Here is a 16985-nt window from a genome sequence, read left to right on the forward strand (position 1 = left end):
TCTGGTGCCACGGACCGGCCAGGCCAGAACCGGGCCTCACCCAGGGCCAGCGCCTGTGGGGAGGAGAGCCGGTGCCAGTCGCTGCCGAGGCAGGGGTCCCCGCTCGCTCCCAGGCCCTGCATGCGTGCCATGGGGGGCCTGCCGCGCTCCTGATCGTCCCTTCTCGCCTTCCTCCAGGCCCATGAGATCTGCTACTCCGTGTTGTGTCTCTTCTCCTACGTGGCTGCCGCTCGCAGCAAGGAGGCCGAGAGCAGAAGCAAACCTCCCCGGCCGGTCTCGAGCTGACGAGGGCAGGGTGGTGGCAGCCCTGGTCCTGGCCCTGCCCCTGCCCGGGCCCTCTCCTGGCTCTTGTCCCCTGGAGGGCCCGTCGTGTTGTCACAGTCTTAGATGTTTGTGTTCCCTCCAAGCCCTCTCCCTGCTCGGCGTGGGCTCCGGCCATGTGTGTTCCTGTGTGTGTGTCTGGTGGGGCCGGCTGACCCTCTCTGGCCCGCTTTGACCTCCTGCAGGCTCCTCCGCCCGCTGCCTGCGGGCCGTGAGTGGCCACGTGTGTGTCCTTGTGTGCTTTGTGCCCCTCTCGTGTCCCTGCACTTTGGCCCTCCAGGCTCCTGGCCCTGCCCGGGAGGGCTTGTCCCCAGACCCCAGAGATAGCCCTTCGGTGGAGGTCAGGCCGCCGGCTGAAGGGATGACCGGCTGTCCCCACCTCCTCCATTAACGCCCCGGAGCGCTCCCTGGCACCAAGGACCTGAGAGTGGCGAGGGCCGCCTCGGGCCTGCCCCTGGCTGCTCTGCCTCAGTGGAGCCCAAGGGGCCAAGAAGGGCCGGGCGGCTGTAAGTCTCTGCCTCCGTGGGGGCAGAGGCCGGGGGAGAAGGGGCCGGCGGCCGGCGGGCGGGCAGGTGTAAATACTCCAGCTCCACGTTATTTATAGACACTGTACAGCCGTGGATGTGAATGGGAAATAAACTTCCTTCTGTCCCCCTGGCTCCCCGGCCGCCTGCTTAGACCCAGGCCCCAGTCGGGGCCTCCCCTGGCCTCGCACCCCCAGCCCCTTCAGGGAGCAGCCTGAGGCCCCGACCCGGGGCCAACCCTTGGCTTGACCCTCACGCTCCGGACGAAGCGCCCCCTGCCCGCCCAGGACCACGCGGCCTGCCCAAGGAGAGCAATAGCAAGAGGCAGCCAGGCGCCGTGTTGTGAGCGGTGCCGGCCGCCAGGGGGACCTCGTGGCCCATCCGTGTACATGGCAGGCTGTGACCGGGCTTTGGGCTCTGAGCCGGCAGGGCCCGAGGGGGCCTTAGAGAGTGCCCAGCGCACTCCCCTGGCTTACGTAGGAAGCCCAGGCCTGGGGAAGGAAGGGAGGGAGGGCCCTGGGGCATTAGGACCCCCCCTGGCCAGGGCTGGGGCCGAGGCCTCTTCATTGGCTGTCTCTGAACAAGCCTCCATCCTTGCTCCGGACAGTTACCCGTCTGGGGGGGCATCCTGGTGGCAGAGCTCTGCTGGGGGAGCTGAAAGCGGGCACCCCCAGGGCTCTTAGCCAGGACACAGGGGGGGCCGGGGGCTGAGGAAGCAGTTGTTGCCTGGGGCTTTGGGGTCTTCCTGACTCAACAGGGCTGGAGGGAAAGGGCAGCCGGGGACCAAACCTCGGTACTCCCGGACTGGAGCGGTGCTGAGACCAAGGTGGGGCAGTTCAGATCCCCAACTGGTGGCCGCCCTGACCGGCCATTAGACCTCCCAAAGAGCCCCTGGGCCTGGGCTTGGGCCTGGCCCCTCCATGGAGCGCCCCATTTGGAGACCAGCCTTCCCGGTGATTCCTCTCAGCCAGGCGAGGCAGTAAGTTCAAGAAGCAGGCCGAGGGGCTACTCAAGCTGTTTTATTAGTCTAGTACGCTGAGGTGAAGCTTCTAGGCAGCCGCCATTCTTTATGATGCCCTCCTTTTAAAGCGCTCCCTTAGGGCACAGCGGGTGTAGGTAGATAGGGAGAAGGTGGAAGTGGGCTGAGTAGGCCAAGAACCCCTCCTTCCCTGCTCCATGACAGCTGCTGGAGGCAGGAAGGCCGGGATCTATTGGGGGCCCCCTTGTCTTCCCCCCCACCCCCGGCACACACACACACACACACACACACACACACCACAGCAGAAAGATTGGTTTCCTCCAAGTTCAGGGGTCCTGGCAGCACCTGCAACAGAGGGCACAGCTGTGAGCAGCCTGTGTGTGCCCAGCACCCTTCTCCCTCCGAGCTTCTGAGCCCAAGAAACCGCTCCTGCAGAGCTCCCCAGGAAGCGAGCTCATCACGGCACTTACCTTGCCTTCCCGGGGTAGCCAGCTAGCTTGGTCACTGAGGCACTGCCAGAGAGAAAGAGAGGGAAGCCCCCGGATTTACACCTGTACCCACTCCCCGGATTCCCTTCCATCTGAGTCTAGCCTTTCTGGAAAAGCTCTTCGGAATCCCCATCTGCTCCGATCGTCCCTCTTGGAGGTTTCCTCCTCACACTCTCCTCAGGTGCCCTCTGAGCCCTCCACCAACATTTGGCTGAATTGATCTCTGCTCCGTCCTTCGTGCCCAGCCCAAGTTCAGCATCCAGCTCTTTGGTGGCCACCCCTCTGGCTACAGGAGCTACAAGAGACCTTGGGAACCATCCAGGCCAAGCCTGGGGGGCTTGACAAGAAAGGAGACTGCGGCCTTGGGAACTCCTCGTGGGACTCCAGACCTTCCACAGGGCAGCGGCATCGTCTCTTCCTTTTATCGGTGACTTGAATGGAACTAGAGGTGACACGCTTATGAAATCTGGAGCTGGGATTTCAAGCATCCTTCAGGAGGGAAGAGAATGGGCCAGAGGAGGAGGAAGATTGCGTGGGCAGCGAGGAGAGCGCTAGGTTTGGAGTCGGAGCATCTGGGTGTACACTCTAGCTGTACTATGGGCAGACTATAATAATCATTGAGCTGGGGCAGCTGAGTGGCCCACGAGAGAAAGAGTCAGGCCCCAAGGCAGGAGGACTGGGTTCCAGTCTGGCCTCGGACACTTCCTGGCTGTGTGACCCTGGGCAAGTCACTTCACCAATTGCCTGGCCCTTGCCACTCTTCTGTCTTAGAATTGATACTAAGAAGGGAAAGGCTAAAATAATAATAATATTGCTGACATTTGTAGAGCACTTGAAAGTTGGCCAAGCACTTTACCTAGATTATCTCATTGGATTCATTCAACAGTCCTGTGAAAGATGTGCCATTATTCCCATTTTATAGATGGGGAAACTGAAGCAGAGGGGAAGTGACTTGCCCAGGGTCACACAGCCACTTAGTGTCTGAGGCAGGATTCATTCAAGCTCAGCACTAACCACTGTACTTCTTGGCTGTCTATGTGTTGATCTGAAGAAATTGTGACGTCTCCAGGCCACAATTTCCTTTTCTATAAAATAAGGTTAGACTAAATAATTTCATCCTATGAGGCCTCAAAATCCATTAAAATGCTCAAATGGGGCCTTCCTAAGAGCAACTTCTCGGCCTTTGAGGAGGAGCAAAGCCTCTTGTTTATGGCTTTGGCCCCAGAGTCATTATTGGTTTTTTTTAATCTCTTACCTTCTGTCTTAGAATCAATACTGTGTATAGATTTCAAGGCAGAAATGTGATAAGGGTGGGCAATGCAGGTTAAGTGACTTGCCCAGAGTCACACAGCTAGGAAGGGTCTGAGGCTACATTTGAACCCAGGACCTCCCGTCTCTAGGCCTGACTCAGTCCACTGAGCCACTTACCTACTCCCTGTCCCTGCCAAAGTTCTTAATTCTTGTCGTCTTTGCCTCTTCCATTTTCCTCTGATCCCCATTGCCCAGACCACGTCCTCACCTCGAACCTCCAGACGGCACTCGCACTGGGCTTCCCCCTGGGCGTTGGTGGCACGGCAGACGTAAGCACCCCCATCAAAGGGGCAGGGTTTTCGGATCTCCAGAGTCAGCACTCCCTGCTTGCTGAACATACGGAAACGGGCGTCTTCGCCCAGGTCCAACCCGTTCTTGAACCAGGAGATCTTGGGCTGTGAAGCCAGACAGGAGTGAGGGGAATGAGTGCCGAGCGCTGGCCGAGTCCACCAGAAGCTGGAGAGACTGGCACCCGCGTCCCCACCCTCTGGGGCTCACCAGATGGGCCCCAAGGAGGTGTGCCAAGCCCCCAAAGGCCTAGGGCCCTAGTTCCTGTGGGTGATACATTTCCGGGGGAATCATAGCCCCCCATAGCCATGGGTTAAGTGAAAAATACGGCAGTGGTCAAGCCAGCTTATTCTGCGTCCCTCTGAAAGGTCTGGGGCGGACCCCTGCCCGCTGGCTCCTTCCTAAAGACTCCCGAAGGCCTCATCAGCCAGGAACGTGCGCCGGGCTCTGCTCCGGGCAGGAAGCCTCGTCGTGTACCTTGGGGCTGCCTCGGACAGCGCAGCACAGGACCGCGTTGTAGCCAGCGATAACGGAGCGGTTCACCAGGGGCTGAGTGAAGCTCGGAGCCTCGGAGAAGTCCAGGGCCTTATAGGTGGGGGGCTGGTAGGTGAGACCTGCGGGCGGTGGAGGGATCGCGGTGAGGGGCCGCCCCGAGGCAGGCCCCTCCGTGGCCCTCGCCCCGGGTGGCCAGCAGGAACGCTACCTATTTTGGGGATGAAGACCGGCTCCTTCGTGGTGGTGGCTTTCTCGCTGGCACCCACCATGTTGTGGCTGAAGACCCGAAAGTAGTAGTTATTGCCCATGATGAGCTCAGAGACCACGCAGTGGGTCCGGCGGTAATGCTCGAGGACTGTGAACCACTCCTAGGGAGGGGAGAGCGAGTCGGTGCGCCGCCAGAGGCCAGGCACAAGCACCGAAACGGAAGCTCGAGCTTACATCCTGCAGCACGGGCAGGAAGAAGGGCTGGGAAGCGCTGCTCTCCCCCTCCCCTTGAGGGACTCCCTCTTTTCCCCCGTAAAGGGGGCCAACTGTAGGAGCAGGAAGATCAGCCACACCTGGAGAAGCCTTCAAGAAGGACTCGCGATGTGCCAGGCACTGAGCCAGGCTCGGAGGCTACGAAGGTGAAAACGAACCCTCCGTGCCCCCAAGGAGCCAACAGCACCAATGCTGAGAAGTAAACCGGGTCCTTTTGGGGGGCAACACGGGCAGCCTCACATCTCTCACACACACTGAGTGAGGCCAGGAAAGGCCTTCCGGAGGAGGTGGCCCTTCAGTCGAGTTGAATGAAAGTAGGTGGTGGCAGTGGTTAAAGCCCTGGACCTGGAGTCAGGAAGACCCAAGTTCAAATCCTGATTTATACACTTACTATCTGTATGACCCTGGGAAAGTCATTTCACCCTGTCTGCCTCAGTTTCCTCATCTGGGAAGTGAGCTGGAGAAGGAAATGGCAACCACTCTAGAGTCTTTGCCAAGAAAACCCCAAATGGGGTCACGAAGAATCGGGCACAACTGAACAATGACCAGAGATTCCTAGGTGTGGGGGGTAGGCAGGGGATGGTCTATGCGAAGGCACAACGGTGGGAGATGGAATATCAGTTACAGGAAGCGAGATGAGGGCCGGGCCTTTCCTGGCCAAGGGGGCCCCTCGACTTCTTGTCTTGTTGGAGCAGAGAAGGGGGTGACCACGGCCGGACTTTAGGAGAGTCTCCCATGCAGCCACGGGGGCCTTCCCCTGCTCATTTTCTGCCTCATGTCACCCCACCTGTCCAGACGCCCCAGGGGGCTGCTTGGGGGAGGAGGAGGCCCCAAGGCACCCCGCCTCACCATGGTCTTCTTGTCAGCCTTCTGCACGGTGTAGCCCCACAGCTCAGTGTTGCCATCATCCTGGGGGGGCTGCCACTCGAGGGCCACGTTGAAGCCCCAGGTTTCAGTGACTCGCACCTCCTGAGGGGGGCTTGGTCTGTCTGTGGAGAGAGGCTCTGGGTCAGCCTTCCCTCGGGCTTTCCATCCACACATTCCCCGGGTCATTGGGGTAGCGGGGCTCTCCTGGCCCCCCGGCAGCCCCAATACTTCCCGGGCTAGCTCCGCGGAGGGAGGCTCCTTAGCCCCTACATCTGGGAGATCCTGGCCTTATCTCAGGTGGGAGGTTGGGATGGGCTGAGGCTTCGCTCGGCCCTGGAGAGCCCTGCCAGCTGCGAGAGTTTGGGGATCCCCGAGGCCCCCTGGATTCCTAGAGAGAAGGAGCCCCCAAAGCCACACACCGACGATCTGCAGGACCAAGGTGGCCGTATCCTCCATGTTCTCAATCTGCACCGCCACCTGGTAGGTGCCCGAGTGAGCCCTGTGGGCCGTCCGGATGAACAGGATGGTGTCCGTCGGGCTATTGCGGATGCTCACGTCGTTCCCGGCCAATGGCTGCCCCTCCTTGGTCCAAGTCACCTGGGGCCGAGGCTTCCCCTGTGGGTCGGAGGGGGAGTAGCTGAGGGCTCAGCCCCCCCTGTGCCATCGGGTGACCCCGGAGATGGAGGAGGGGAGGGTTTCTTTCCCCCTCTAGGACAATACAGGAAGGGGTGCGGAGTGGGTCCCGGCGCCAAGCGGCCCTCCCTCCTCCATCACATCCTTCGGCTGGAGTTCTTGGCCCAGCCCTCGGCTGCCCAGGGTCTGAATGAGAGCCCCGGCCTGGAGTGCTAGTCGGAGGGGGTGAAGGGGGTGGACAGCCCCACAGAGGAGAGGTGGGCCACCGACCTGGAAGGGGATGAGAATGTTCACAGGCTCGCCCACTTTTCTCTGCACCGTCTGGCGCAGGTGCCGAGGCAGCCGCAGCCTGGGCCGCTCTGTGGAGAGAGAGACAGACAGACACAGAGAGAGAGACAGAGAGGAGAGAGAGTCAGACAGAATGAGGCAGAGACAGACAGAGAGAGAGACAGACAGACAGACAGACACAGAGAGAGAGACAGAGAGGAGAGAGTCAGACAGAATGAGACAGAGAGAGAGAGAGAAAGAGAGAGACAGACAGACAGACACAGAGAGAGAGACAGAGAGGAGAGAGAGTCAGACAGAATGAGACAGAGAGAGGCCTTCCACCGGAGAGCCTGACCTGGGCTCAGTCCTGGGGAGGGGGCGCCCCAAGAAGCCAATACACGGGGGCTGTCCTGAAATGCTTGGAGGGCTTGTTGTGAGACGGGTCAGACCCTGCTTGGCCTCTGAGGGCAGGACGAGGAGCGGCCCGTGAAAGTGGGCGGCTTTGGCTTAATGTTAGGAAAAGCATCCTCTGCTCAGGGGCCTCACGAAGTGGGATGGGCTGCCCGGGGAGCTGCCAGGACCGGCTTTGCCACCCCAGCCCACCCCCAACCAGGGTTTGCAGGCAAAGGCTGGGTGTGTTTGACACGGGATTCCTGGTTGGTTGTGGTTGGACCGCGAGGCCCCTAAAGTCCTGATGAATGTGCAGATGCTGTGATTCAGAGTCTCCTAGACAAAAGTGGAACTTCCCCAGCTTCCCCCTGCCCCGGGCCTAGGAATCCTACCATGGAGAACAGCAGCCATGCCAGGCTTAGGGGTGGCTCAGAGACCAAGAAAAAGTTCAAGCCAGACCTTCCCTCTGAGCCTCACACAATAGGGTCCCAGCTTTAGACTGGGAGGAACAGCAGAGGCCACCTGGTTGGACCCTCTCCTTTGATATTTGGGGAAATCGAGACCCAGAACAGGGAAGGACTTGCCAAGTTCACATGAGCCATAAGTAAAAGGGCCAGGAAAGAACCCAGGAGTTCTGTCTCCAAGCCGGGGCTCCCTCCGCCTCCCCACATTGCTGCATACTCTCCCTAGGAGGGCCTCGGGGTTCCGTTTCTCCATTTCCAGGCCATCTCCTCCACCTGGAAGGATCCTGAGGCTCTGGGGTGGCCACATGGCCATCCTGTTGGTAACTGGAGGTGCAGGAGGGCTGGGCGGGCTTACGCTTCTGCTGCTCCAGGGAAGGCAACATCCACTTGCCCCCTCCCCCTGGCACTCACCCAAGATCTCCTGCACGGTGACGGCCTCCTTGGTGATGGCAGGGGCACCGGGCCCAGCCAGGTTGTGTGCCCGTACTCGGAAGAGCAGCCTGGCGCCCGTGGGAAGCTCCTTCACCAGCAATGACGTGCGCTCGGTCAGGCTCTGCAAGGCGGATACCCACTCGGAGGCTACCAGGAATGAAAGCCCAGGATGGCCTCAGCCTCAGCCTCAGCCTCTCCGGGGACCAAAGGAGACAATGAGGCTGGGCTGGGCCTATCGGGGCCGCCTCTGCCTGCGGGGCTGGTACTCCTAGGCTGGTACCTGCAGGGACGGCACTTGCCCTCCCAACATCAGCCACAGGGGTGAGGGCAGGGATGGGAGGAGGCGAAGGAGCTGACTTACATCCCTCTCGGCAGTACTCCACGCTATAGCCGTCCAGGCCCCCAGCCCCGATGCGCTCTGGGGGCCGCCACTTGAGGGTGACGGAGCTGTCGGAGATGTCCTCCACACCCAGGTGGGTGGGCTCACTGGGAGGGCCTGGGGGGAGAGGCTAGAGTCAGACCCAAAGGACCCACCCCGCCACATACTCAGAACCCCAGAGTCCGAAGAATGGCCCATATTTCATGAAGAGCTCGCTATGCGCCCTGGAAGAGGGGATGAAGGAGGATATTCTTATCCCTTCCCAGTGGGACCTGGTGGTGTCGCCTTCCCCCGGCTCCCCCAGCTGGGCAGGAATCTCCGCAGAACCTCCCCACAGGTGCTTCTATGGAAAGACCTCCAGGGAAGGGGCGCCCTCCTGGGCAGCTCCTCCCCTTCTGGGGCCTCCTAACAGCTGGGCATCAAGTCTGCTCCCAGCTCTCAGTTACCCTCACACACGCTCCTAGCTTGGTCCCAGGCTTCCTGGGAAGACTCTACATGGGGGAGCCCCAGCGTTAGGCCACGGAGTGGTCCCCACCCTGTCCCCCAAGACTCGGCTCAGGCGGACGGCTGGGCAGTGGGCGGCAGGGGCAGAGGCCTGGCCTCCAGGCGAGGACCCTGGTCCTGAGTGGGGGCTGCTCCATCCCGAGCCTCCCAGGCCATCCATGCATTAGACCTGGCCATAAAGGCTCCTGCGTCCAAGGGGCTCTGTCAAGCTCTTGTGCCCGACGCACCCAGTAACCCTCGGATGAAGTGGAGAACAGCCACCCGGAGCTCCAGAACCATTTCTCCAAGCCGCTGGCGTTGGGCCTTGGGAAGGCATTTCCCCACAGCTGTGGCTGGGGCCGCCCAGAGTCTTGTCAGGGACTGGGGGGACGCCCTAGAGGAGCCCAGCCCCCCCATTCCGGGCAGCCCCGGGCTCACCGATGGGCATGAAGGGCTGGGAGGCAGGGCTGGGCCGAGACATGCCAATGGCATTGACCGCATAGACCCGCATCTCGTACACCACGCCTTCGATCATCCGCCTGGCTTCGTGGCTCAGCTCCCGGAGGAGGTCGAAATTCAGCCGCATCCACCGGTAACTCTTCTTTTTCTTCCTCTCCAGGATATAGCCTGGGGAGGGCAGAGGAGGGGAGAGCTGAGGAGGACCAAGCAGGGGCGCGAACCTCCTGTCTCTAGGCCTGACTCTCCATCCACTGAGCTACCCAGCTGCCCCCCCCCTAATTACTTTTGTTGTTCATCAGTCACAGCTGACTCTTTGTGACCCCATTGGGGGTTTTCTTGGCAAAGACACGAGTGGTTGGCCATTTCCTTCTCCAGCTCATTTGACAGATGAGGAAACTGAGGCCAGCAGGGTTCAGTGACTTGCCCAGGACACACGGCTAGGAAGGGGCTGAGGCCAGCTTTGACTCCAGAAGCCGAGTCTCGTGGCCTCCAGGCCCTGCTCTACCCATTGCGCCACTTGGCCGCCTTCTGTTTACTCCCCTTTGTCTTACTTGTTGGGCCCAATAGAGTAGGAGCTCCCAGAGGGCAGGAATGGCTTGTTTTGTTTTTATATGGCCAGGCCGCTGTGCTTGGCACGGAGCAGGCGCTCAATATCTACTGGGTAAACGAGCGGAGACGGAAGGGCCGTGCTGGGGAGAACGCGGCCCTCCTCCCCTCCCACCTGGCGCTCGCCAGGACCCTGGGCAGGCTGACCCGGGGCCAGACCATGCTAAGTCTAGTCCGGTAAGCTCACGAGGCCAGAAGGCCAGAGAGGGCAGACACCGGAGGCAGATTTGAACCCAGATCCTCTGACCTCCCAGTCTAGTAGTCTTTCAAGTCCTGAAGGCGGTATCGGGAGTGGAGCCTGGACCTCTCCTGGGCCCCAGGCCTGCAGCGGATCCGTCCTGGGTCTCACCTAGGATGGGCTGTCCGCCATCGTAGGCCGGGGGCTGCCACTGCACGGTGCAGGAGTCCTCCCCCACGTTGCTAATCTTCGGGGCTGCCGGGGGGTCGGGGACATCTAAGATGGAGAAGCGCACGCTTGTCTACTCCGCTCGGCCCTCAGCCCGGCATCCCGGGGGCCTCCGTGCCCTCGAGGGGGAGCCCGGGCCCAGGCCGGCCTCACCGATGACCTTGACGGTGATGTTGACTTGGTCTTCCCCCACGGGGTTCTTCACGGTCACGGTGTAGACGCCCTCGTCCTCCTTCTCTGCACCCTCCACCGTGAAGATGCTCCGGTCTTTGTGGGTCTCCACCCGCACCCGCCCCTCCGTCTCGCACAGCAGCTGGGAGAAGGAAGCACGTGCGAGAGGAAGGTGGCCATCTCTGTGGGAGACCCCAGCACCTGGGCACCGAGGCCCCCCACAACGTCCCGGGGCATCGCCGGAGCTTCCGCCTCTTGGTTCCCTCCCTGGGCTTGTTCTCTCACTCGCTCATTGGCTCGCCCAGTCATTCGTGCCAGAAGAGGAGAAGGAGCTTTGCAGCAAGCACAAGGCCTGGGACAGCAGCCTCACACCAACGCACGAGGACACGCGCGAGCGGTCGGGTAGCCGCGTGGGTACAGCCGTTGAGGGGATGCCCGGGAGAGGTGTGGGAAGGGGCTGCCCACCAGGGAGGGCTTCCCTACAGTGACTGGTCTACGAATGCCCCAAGCAGGACGGACAAAGGGAGAGAGGAGGGCGCCAGGGCCCGCCGGGCTCGGGTCTGTCTCACCTTCTTCTCAAACACCCACTCGTTGTCGCCAACCTCGGCGGCAGGATCCGGGGTCTTGCTCTCCTGAGGGGCAGAGCCATCCAGTGAGGGGGCAGAAGGGGCAGCTCGGCTTGGAGGCTCCCCCAGAACACGCAGCCCCACACAGCGAGCACCTCCCATGGCCTCCCGGCTGCCCCTCCTTCCCTAGCACTGGTTTCCATCCCCTCACCAAGAGGTACCCCGTTTGTGGGCATCGTGGGTGGGAGGCACCTGTGTGGCCCTTTGCCAGATGACGGTCGGTGCCGGATCCCCGGAGATGGGCACGTCCAGGCGCAGCTTGTTCCCAGCGACGACCACGATGGTGTCAGGTGTGCGTCCGGGGCAGTCCAGGTGGATCTTGGGAGGTTCTGAGGAGACCCAACGCCCAGGACACGGGCAGGCCAGTTGGGAGCGTTAAGGGGCGATGGGAAGGGAAGGGAAGAGCAGGGCGATACGGTTCGACCCAGAGAACCCGGGAGGCCTGGCGTGACTTCCTCTCACACAACCGGCGAGTTTTACTCTTCTCCGGAACTGTGGACTCTGTCACTTCAGGAAAGCGACTCGCCGAAACCCACAGCCAGAGTTTGTGCCCTAACACGCGCCCTGCCGGACCTGACGTGCCCACGGTGGGGCGAGATCCTCGCTGGACCGGCAGCTCAGGCTCGGAGCGTCTGACTCCGCTCTGGGCTGGGAACTGACGGCGGGCTGAGAACCCTCTCTGATCCCCTCCGATTCCCTTCCCTGATGCCAAGCCCAAGGAGGGCACAGCCAGGGGCTTCGCGGGGAGGTTTCAGCTCCTAAATGCCTCTCTGGGATTCTGGATGCTTCTCAGAGCCCACCCTCGGTTCCTGGGAATTCTACGGGCCTGGCCAAGGTTGAGGGGGAATCGGGCAGAACCGGGCATACGACTCTCACCTTGCCGGGGAACGAAGTCGATTTTGACCTCTGAAAGGGAAGAAAGGGGGAAGGAGAGCTGAGAGGAGGAGGACTTCCAGGAAGAGGGGGTCCCTCCACCCAAGGCTGGGGCAGTACTGGTCCTGCCATTCAAGCTGGCATTGGCCCATGCGCCACCCCAGAGAGGTCACACATTCTGCTAGCCGGATGCTCCCTGGCACCCACTGCTGGCAGTGCCAGGCTCACCCATGAAGTGGAGCTTGGCTGAGAGGTTACAGGCAAAGCCCTCAGGTACAAAACTGTAATCAGCTTCATCTGCCGGTGTGACATCATCGATGGTCAGCTTGTGGACCCTGGGGGCAGAGGCCTTCGCTCAGGGCCGGCCCAGGGAGCTGGGCAGCCGAGCACTAAAATATCGCAGCCCATCTCCCCGGGAATGACAGAACTCTGCTACCTCCCTTCGCCCTCTCCCAAGGGCAGGGGAAGGGGCAGCTGAGCTGGCAGGGGCGGCCACTCGCTCACCGGCCGATGTGGGACACCTTGATGCGGCTGTCGGGCACCAGCTCCCGCCCATTCTTTAGCCAGACCCCCTTCACGTTCTCGTCGGACACCTCACACTTGAACACGGCCTGGTCCCGAGCCCCCACCGTCAGGTCTGCGATATTCTGATAAACCTCCAGCGTCTTCTCTGGGAGCAGAAAGGTGGTCGGTGTGAATGCTGGTGTGAGCATGGCAGGCTGACCTCGGGAGGGAGCCAGGGCTCTGTGTACTCAGTCGGGAGGCAGAACCGCGTTGTGTAGAGCAGGGATTCCCAAAGTGGGCGCCACCGCCCCCTGGTGGGTGCTGCAGCGATGCAGGGAGGCGGTGATGGCCACAGGGGCATTTTCGTTCCTATTAATTGCTATTAAAATTTAAAAAAACTTAATTTCCAGGGGGCTAAGTCATATTTTTTCTGGAAAGGGGGTGGTAGGCCAAAAAAGTTTGTTGGACCTCGGGGAAGGGGGCCCCAAACCTCCCTCAAACACGTCTGAACTGTGTGACTTTGGGCACGTCACTCAGTCTCTCTCGGCCTTGGTTTTGTCATCTGCAAAGTGGGGATAACCTTGAGAAGCTCAAAGGAGAAGATGTGGAAAGCCTTCTACAATCCTTGCTGTAAATGCTGGCCATTGAAGGGGACGAGTTCCTTTCCCTCCCCGGGCCTCAGTTTCCTCCCTGGTAAAATGAAGGGGCTGGGCTGGGTGATCTCTAAGCTCCCTTCTGATGGGTTTGATTCAGTTCCACAAATACCAGAGTGCCTGCTCTGTGGCAGCCACTAGGCGTGAAAAGAAAAAACCGGACCCTCCTGCCTTCCCAGGGCTCATAGAGGTAGAAGGGGACGAGATGGGAAAGTGAGATAATACTCTAAGAACGTGTGAGCAGGGAGAGAGACAGAGAGGGAAAATCAGGGAGGGCTTCCCATGGAGGTGGCATCAGAGCCCTAATTCCAGGCTCTCTGACATGTGGTGGTGTGAGTGGGGATCGATTGAGGGCAGAACAGTAGGGCCATGGAGGGAAGAGGCAGTTGGCACCGTGTGACTCTGGGCAGGCAGATCCTTCACTGCTCGGTGACTCAGTTTCCTTGTCTGTAAAAGCTGGACTCAGTGTCCTGTGAGGGTCCTCCCAGCTCTCTTATGAATTCACGGCTTAGGTATGAACCAGGGCTCCTCTGGTGGGAGACTACGGGAAGCCCTGAGCGGGTCGTCTCCCCCACAGCCCGGCCCTGTGGCTCGGCACTTCCCGCCCCCATCCCAGCCTCACCCTGGACGATGAGCTCCGCCAAGGCCTGGCCGCCGCTGGTCCGGATGGCGTAGTGGCCGCTGTCCTCCAGCGTGGCTTCATTGATGATGAGGTGGTGCTTCCGTCCGTCCTTCTTAAAGCGGTATTTGAAGGTCTCCTCTCGGGTCAGCTCCACGCCGTCTTTCAGCCTGCCCAGGCGAGGCCGGCCGTTATTATGGCGGTGGTGGGGCAGGGGACCAGAGGGGCCGAGGGGGCGCAGAGGACACGGTCCAAGGCCTGATGCCCCCGGGGCGTGGGGCCTTCCCGCCCAGAAGACACACTCCGCCGTGGTTGGCTACTCTGGACCGAAGGCTGGACACCTTCCCACCGCTCACCCCACGCCGGGGCTCTCAGGACCTCCTCGCTCTTAGGGAGGGGGCAGACGTGACCCCCGTTGGCACCTCCCATCCTCCCACCAGGAGGATCAGCCTTTTCCTCCTTCCCCCAACGGCTGACCCAGGGCCGAGCTTACCATTTGACCGGGGCTCCCTCCTCGGACACTTCGCACTCAAATTCCACCCGCTGCCCAACCGTCACCATCTGGTCCTCCAGAGCCCTCGTGATCAGGACGGGAGGCTCTGCCAAAGCAAAGCTGTTGCTTATCCCGATGCCTCCCGGCTCCCTCGGGCCAGGCATCGCCTGTGTTGGCACCCAAGAGCCCCTGCCCAGAGCGGCCCGTTTGGGCGAGCCCCCGAGGAGGTGAGCCGGCCAGAACGTGGGCTTAGCCTTGGAGGGCATCTCGGCTAAGCCCTTTATTTGGCCCATGAAGACCCCGAGGCAAAGAGAGGAAGGAGTGAGGGCACCGGGGGCACGTCCGAGCTTGGGGTGCTCAGCCTGGGAAGGCTTCGGGGTGGGGGACGAAGGATGGGACGGTTCTCTCCAAAGTCTGAAGAGGCTCACCTGAAAGAGGGACTAGAAGCGTCTGCTCTTCCCAGCTGCCCAACCCTTACAGCCCAACTAAAGTGGGATGGATGAGGGGGGCAGCCTGGAGGCCAAGGTCCTGGGTTCAAGACCTTCCGAGCGGGGTGAGCCTGGCCGAGTCACTTAACCCCCATTGCCTGACAGAGTATGGATTCGAAGATGGAAGGTAAGGTGGGACGGGCCATGGGATGTTGGGCCAGAGAGGGTCTTCCTCACTCACCTTTCACGAAGAGCTCCGTGCTGCACTTTTCTCCTCCCACCACGCACTGGTAGGCAGCGTCGTCGGCCAGGGAACACTGGCTGATGGTCAGCATGCGCTTGTTGCCCGAAGACTCAAAGATGTACCTGATGGGAGGGGACGGAGCCTGGCTGGACGAGGTCCCAGGAGCGGCCCAGGCCTCAGGGAGGGCAGCACAAGAATGGGGAAGGGATGGGGCGGTCCCGAGGAGGTGCCCACTCTGCCCCCTCCGATCCGAGCTGGAGGGGGCCTCCGAGGCCATCCCTTCATCTTTCAGACAGAGACGGCCTCCCTCCTCGAGACCCACAGCCGCCCCCCAACCTCCTCGGAGCCTGGGGAAGCCCCGCTCGCCTCGCCCGTCCCTCCAGCCAACCCAGCCAAAGAACTTACTTGCTAAAGGCCAGAGGGAGGCGATCGGATGCAGAATGGAGGAGGAGAGGCAGAGATGGATGGAAAGAGAGAGACAGACCAAGGGGCGTCCTCACTCTCTGGCCAGACAACCGGCCGCCTCTCAGCCAGCCCTCCGGGTCCCTCCGGGGTGCCTCTCCCAGTTTCTCTCTCAGGGCGCCCCTCCAGCGCCCATCACCAGGCCCCCCTCCAGACACACCTGCCGCTCATCTGAATGGCCTGCCCGTTCTTCAGCCATTTGACCTCAGCGTCCGGGTCGGCCACTTCCACCACCAGCCGGATCTTCTGCCCTTTGCTGACCTGGTAGGCAGGTTCCAGCTTCTTCAGAAAGGCTTTGGGGGACACAGAGACAGCTTAGCTTCTCCTGGGGAACCTCCTCCCCAGCCCAAACCAGGGTCCCAAGTGGGCCAGGAAGGACACAGCTACCACTCCACCTCCTTCCTAGAGAGGGAGGCTCGAGCGGTGGAAGAGCCTGACGCTTCCTAGCTGTGTGGAAATGCTAACCCTCAGCTTCCCCATCTGCACAATGGGAATAAGACCGGTGCTCAGAGGATTGCTGTGAGGAGCTCCGAAAACCTTAAAGTGCTCCAGGAACAGGAGCTTGTAAATCCGGGGCCCAGGACCCTCCTCTGCAGAATAAGGAGTCTGGACAGATGATCCGGGTCCCTCGGGCTCTAGCCTGGGATTTGTGTCCCCGACCCTTAGAATCAATGCTCGGATTCCTCGGAGGCTCGGCTCCCGGCCCTCTAGGAGGCGGCCCTCCCTCCCATCCCAGCGTAGCTGGCATATTCTACTTCTGTGGGCCCCCATCGCATGGCCCAGGAGGCCAACCACTGGCCTTCCTTGCCCACGGAGAGCACTTGGTAAAAAGGAACAAGGAGGCAAATGGACCCAAGATCCGAGGATTTGGGACTTTATGAGGCCCAGAGAGAAGGGGCAGGCGCAGGATCTGAACTCGGGTCCCTGGATCCCAAGCCTGTAGCCTCCACATGCTAGGAGAGCCTAGGCTGCTGGCACAGACTGGGGGGGGGGTGCCCGGAGGCAGGGCGGGGAGGCCCCACCTGTGCTCTTCTTCTCTTCCTTCTTCATGCCCTTCAGTCGTTTCAGCATGCCTCGGAGATCGGTGACGCCGTGCTGGAAGGCGATGCGCTCGTACTCCGAGGGGGGGGCGGTCCTGAGGATCTCCCAGACGTCCTCCTCCAAGGGGGCCTCCAGCTTCGGGTCCCTGCGCCGATTGGACGGAAGATGCTCAGGAGTCCCCTAGAGGGGACGGGGCCCAGCCCTCTCCTCCCGGTGGTCCCAGGGGCCGGAAGACCCTCCCTCCCCTCTGCACCCTGCGGTGGACTGCAGAGGCCGGATGCGCAGGAGGACAGAGCTTGGGGGTTCTCTGGCAGGTCGGGAAAGGGCAGAGTGGAGGCTCCCCAACTGGGATGGGAACAGAGACGAGGAGCCGCCGAGGGGCTCCGGTTTGGGGAAGGGGAGGCGCTTCAGAGCTCCCTCAGCTTCCATAGTTTTGTAAAGGCCGTCCTGGCTGCACCCTCAGGTTTTCTGGGTGCTGCGGGGAAGAGCTTTGGTTCCGTGGGGTGTCGGAGGGACAAACGTCCTTTGGCGCGCGCTTTGGGACAAGAGGGATGGATGAGGGCTCTCACCTCGAGGTCCGCAGGAAGCTGCTGTACTCC

General features: G+C 61.3%; 2 protein-coding genes across 35 annotated transcripts in view; one reads left to right on the forward strand and one right to left on the reverse strand.

Annotated features, from left to right (window-relative positions):
• The window catches only part of MADD (MAP kinase activating death domain), a 36404-nt gene extending 35434 nt beyond the window's left edge, over nucleotides 1-970 (forward strand). For all 34 annotated transcript variants that reach the window (XM_044681068.1, XM_044681066.1, XM_044681069.1 and 31 more), the window contains one exon: nucleotides 178-970. In XM_044681068.1, the coding sequence (XP_044537003.1) occupies nucleotides 178-285 (108 nt within the window). In that variant the 3' untranslated portion in view covers nucleotides 286-970. The remainder of the gene's footprint in view (nucleotides 1-177) is intronic.
• Nucleotides 663-16985, reverse strand: part of MYBPC3 (myosin binding protein C3) — a 26758-nt gene continuing 10435 nt past the window's right edge. Inside the window, exons 11-38 of the mRNA XM_044681864.1 lie at nucleotides 16956-16976; nucleotides 16368-16531; nucleotides 15506-15638; nucleotides 15289-15291; nucleotides 14881-15005; nucleotides 14212-14317; nucleotides 13722-13888; nucleotides 12447-12612; nucleotides 12171-12277; nucleotides 11946-11975; nucleotides 11262-11398; nucleotides 11013-11075; nucleotides 10426-10585; nucleotides 10216-10320; nucleotides 9240-9428; nucleotides 8301-8435; nucleotides 7919-8086; nucleotides 6657-6745; nucleotides 6173-6368; nucleotides 5736-5875; nucleotides 4615-4774; nucleotides 4389-4525; nucleotides 3832-4018; nucleotides 2483-2607; nucleotides 2295-2336; nucleotides 1457-1523; nucleotides 1102-1262; nucleotides 663-728 (exon numbers count right to left, since the gene is read on the reverse strand). Coding sequence (XP_044537799.1) covers nucleotides 663-728; nucleotides 1102-1262; nucleotides 1457-1523; nucleotides 2295-2336; nucleotides 2483-2607; nucleotides 3832-4018; nucleotides 4389-4525; nucleotides 4615-4774; nucleotides 5736-5875; nucleotides 6173-6368; nucleotides 6657-6745; nucleotides 7919-8086; nucleotides 8301-8435; nucleotides 9240-9428; nucleotides 10216-10320; nucleotides 10426-10585; nucleotides 11013-11075; nucleotides 11262-11398; nucleotides 11946-11975; nucleotides 12171-12277; nucleotides 12447-12612; nucleotides 13722-13888; nucleotides 14212-14317; nucleotides 14881-15005; nucleotides 15289-15291; nucleotides 15506-15638; nucleotides 16368-16531; nucleotides 16956-16976 — 3349 coding nt within the window. The remainder of the gene's footprint in view (nucleotides 729-1101; nucleotides 1263-1456; nucleotides 1524-2294; nucleotides 2337-2482; nucleotides 2608-3831; nucleotides 4019-4388; nucleotides 4526-4614; nucleotides 4775-5735; nucleotides 5876-6172; nucleotides 6369-6656; nucleotides 6746-7918; nucleotides 8087-8300; nucleotides 8436-9239; nucleotides 9429-10215; nucleotides 10321-10425; nucleotides 10586-11012; nucleotides 11076-11261; nucleotides 11399-11945; nucleotides 11976-12170; nucleotides 12278-12446; nucleotides 12613-13721; nucleotides 13889-14211; nucleotides 14318-14880; nucleotides 15006-15288; nucleotides 15292-15505; nucleotides 15639-16367; nucleotides 16532-16955; nucleotides 16977-16985) is intronic.

This window comes from Gracilinanus agilis, chromosome 6 (assembly GCF_016433145.1).
Source record: "Gracilinanus agilis isolate LMUSP501 chromosome 6, AgileGrace, whole genome shotgun sequence".
NCBI lineage: Eukaryota > Metazoa > Chordata > Mammalia > Didelphimorphia > Didelphidae > Gracilinanus > Gracilinanus agilis.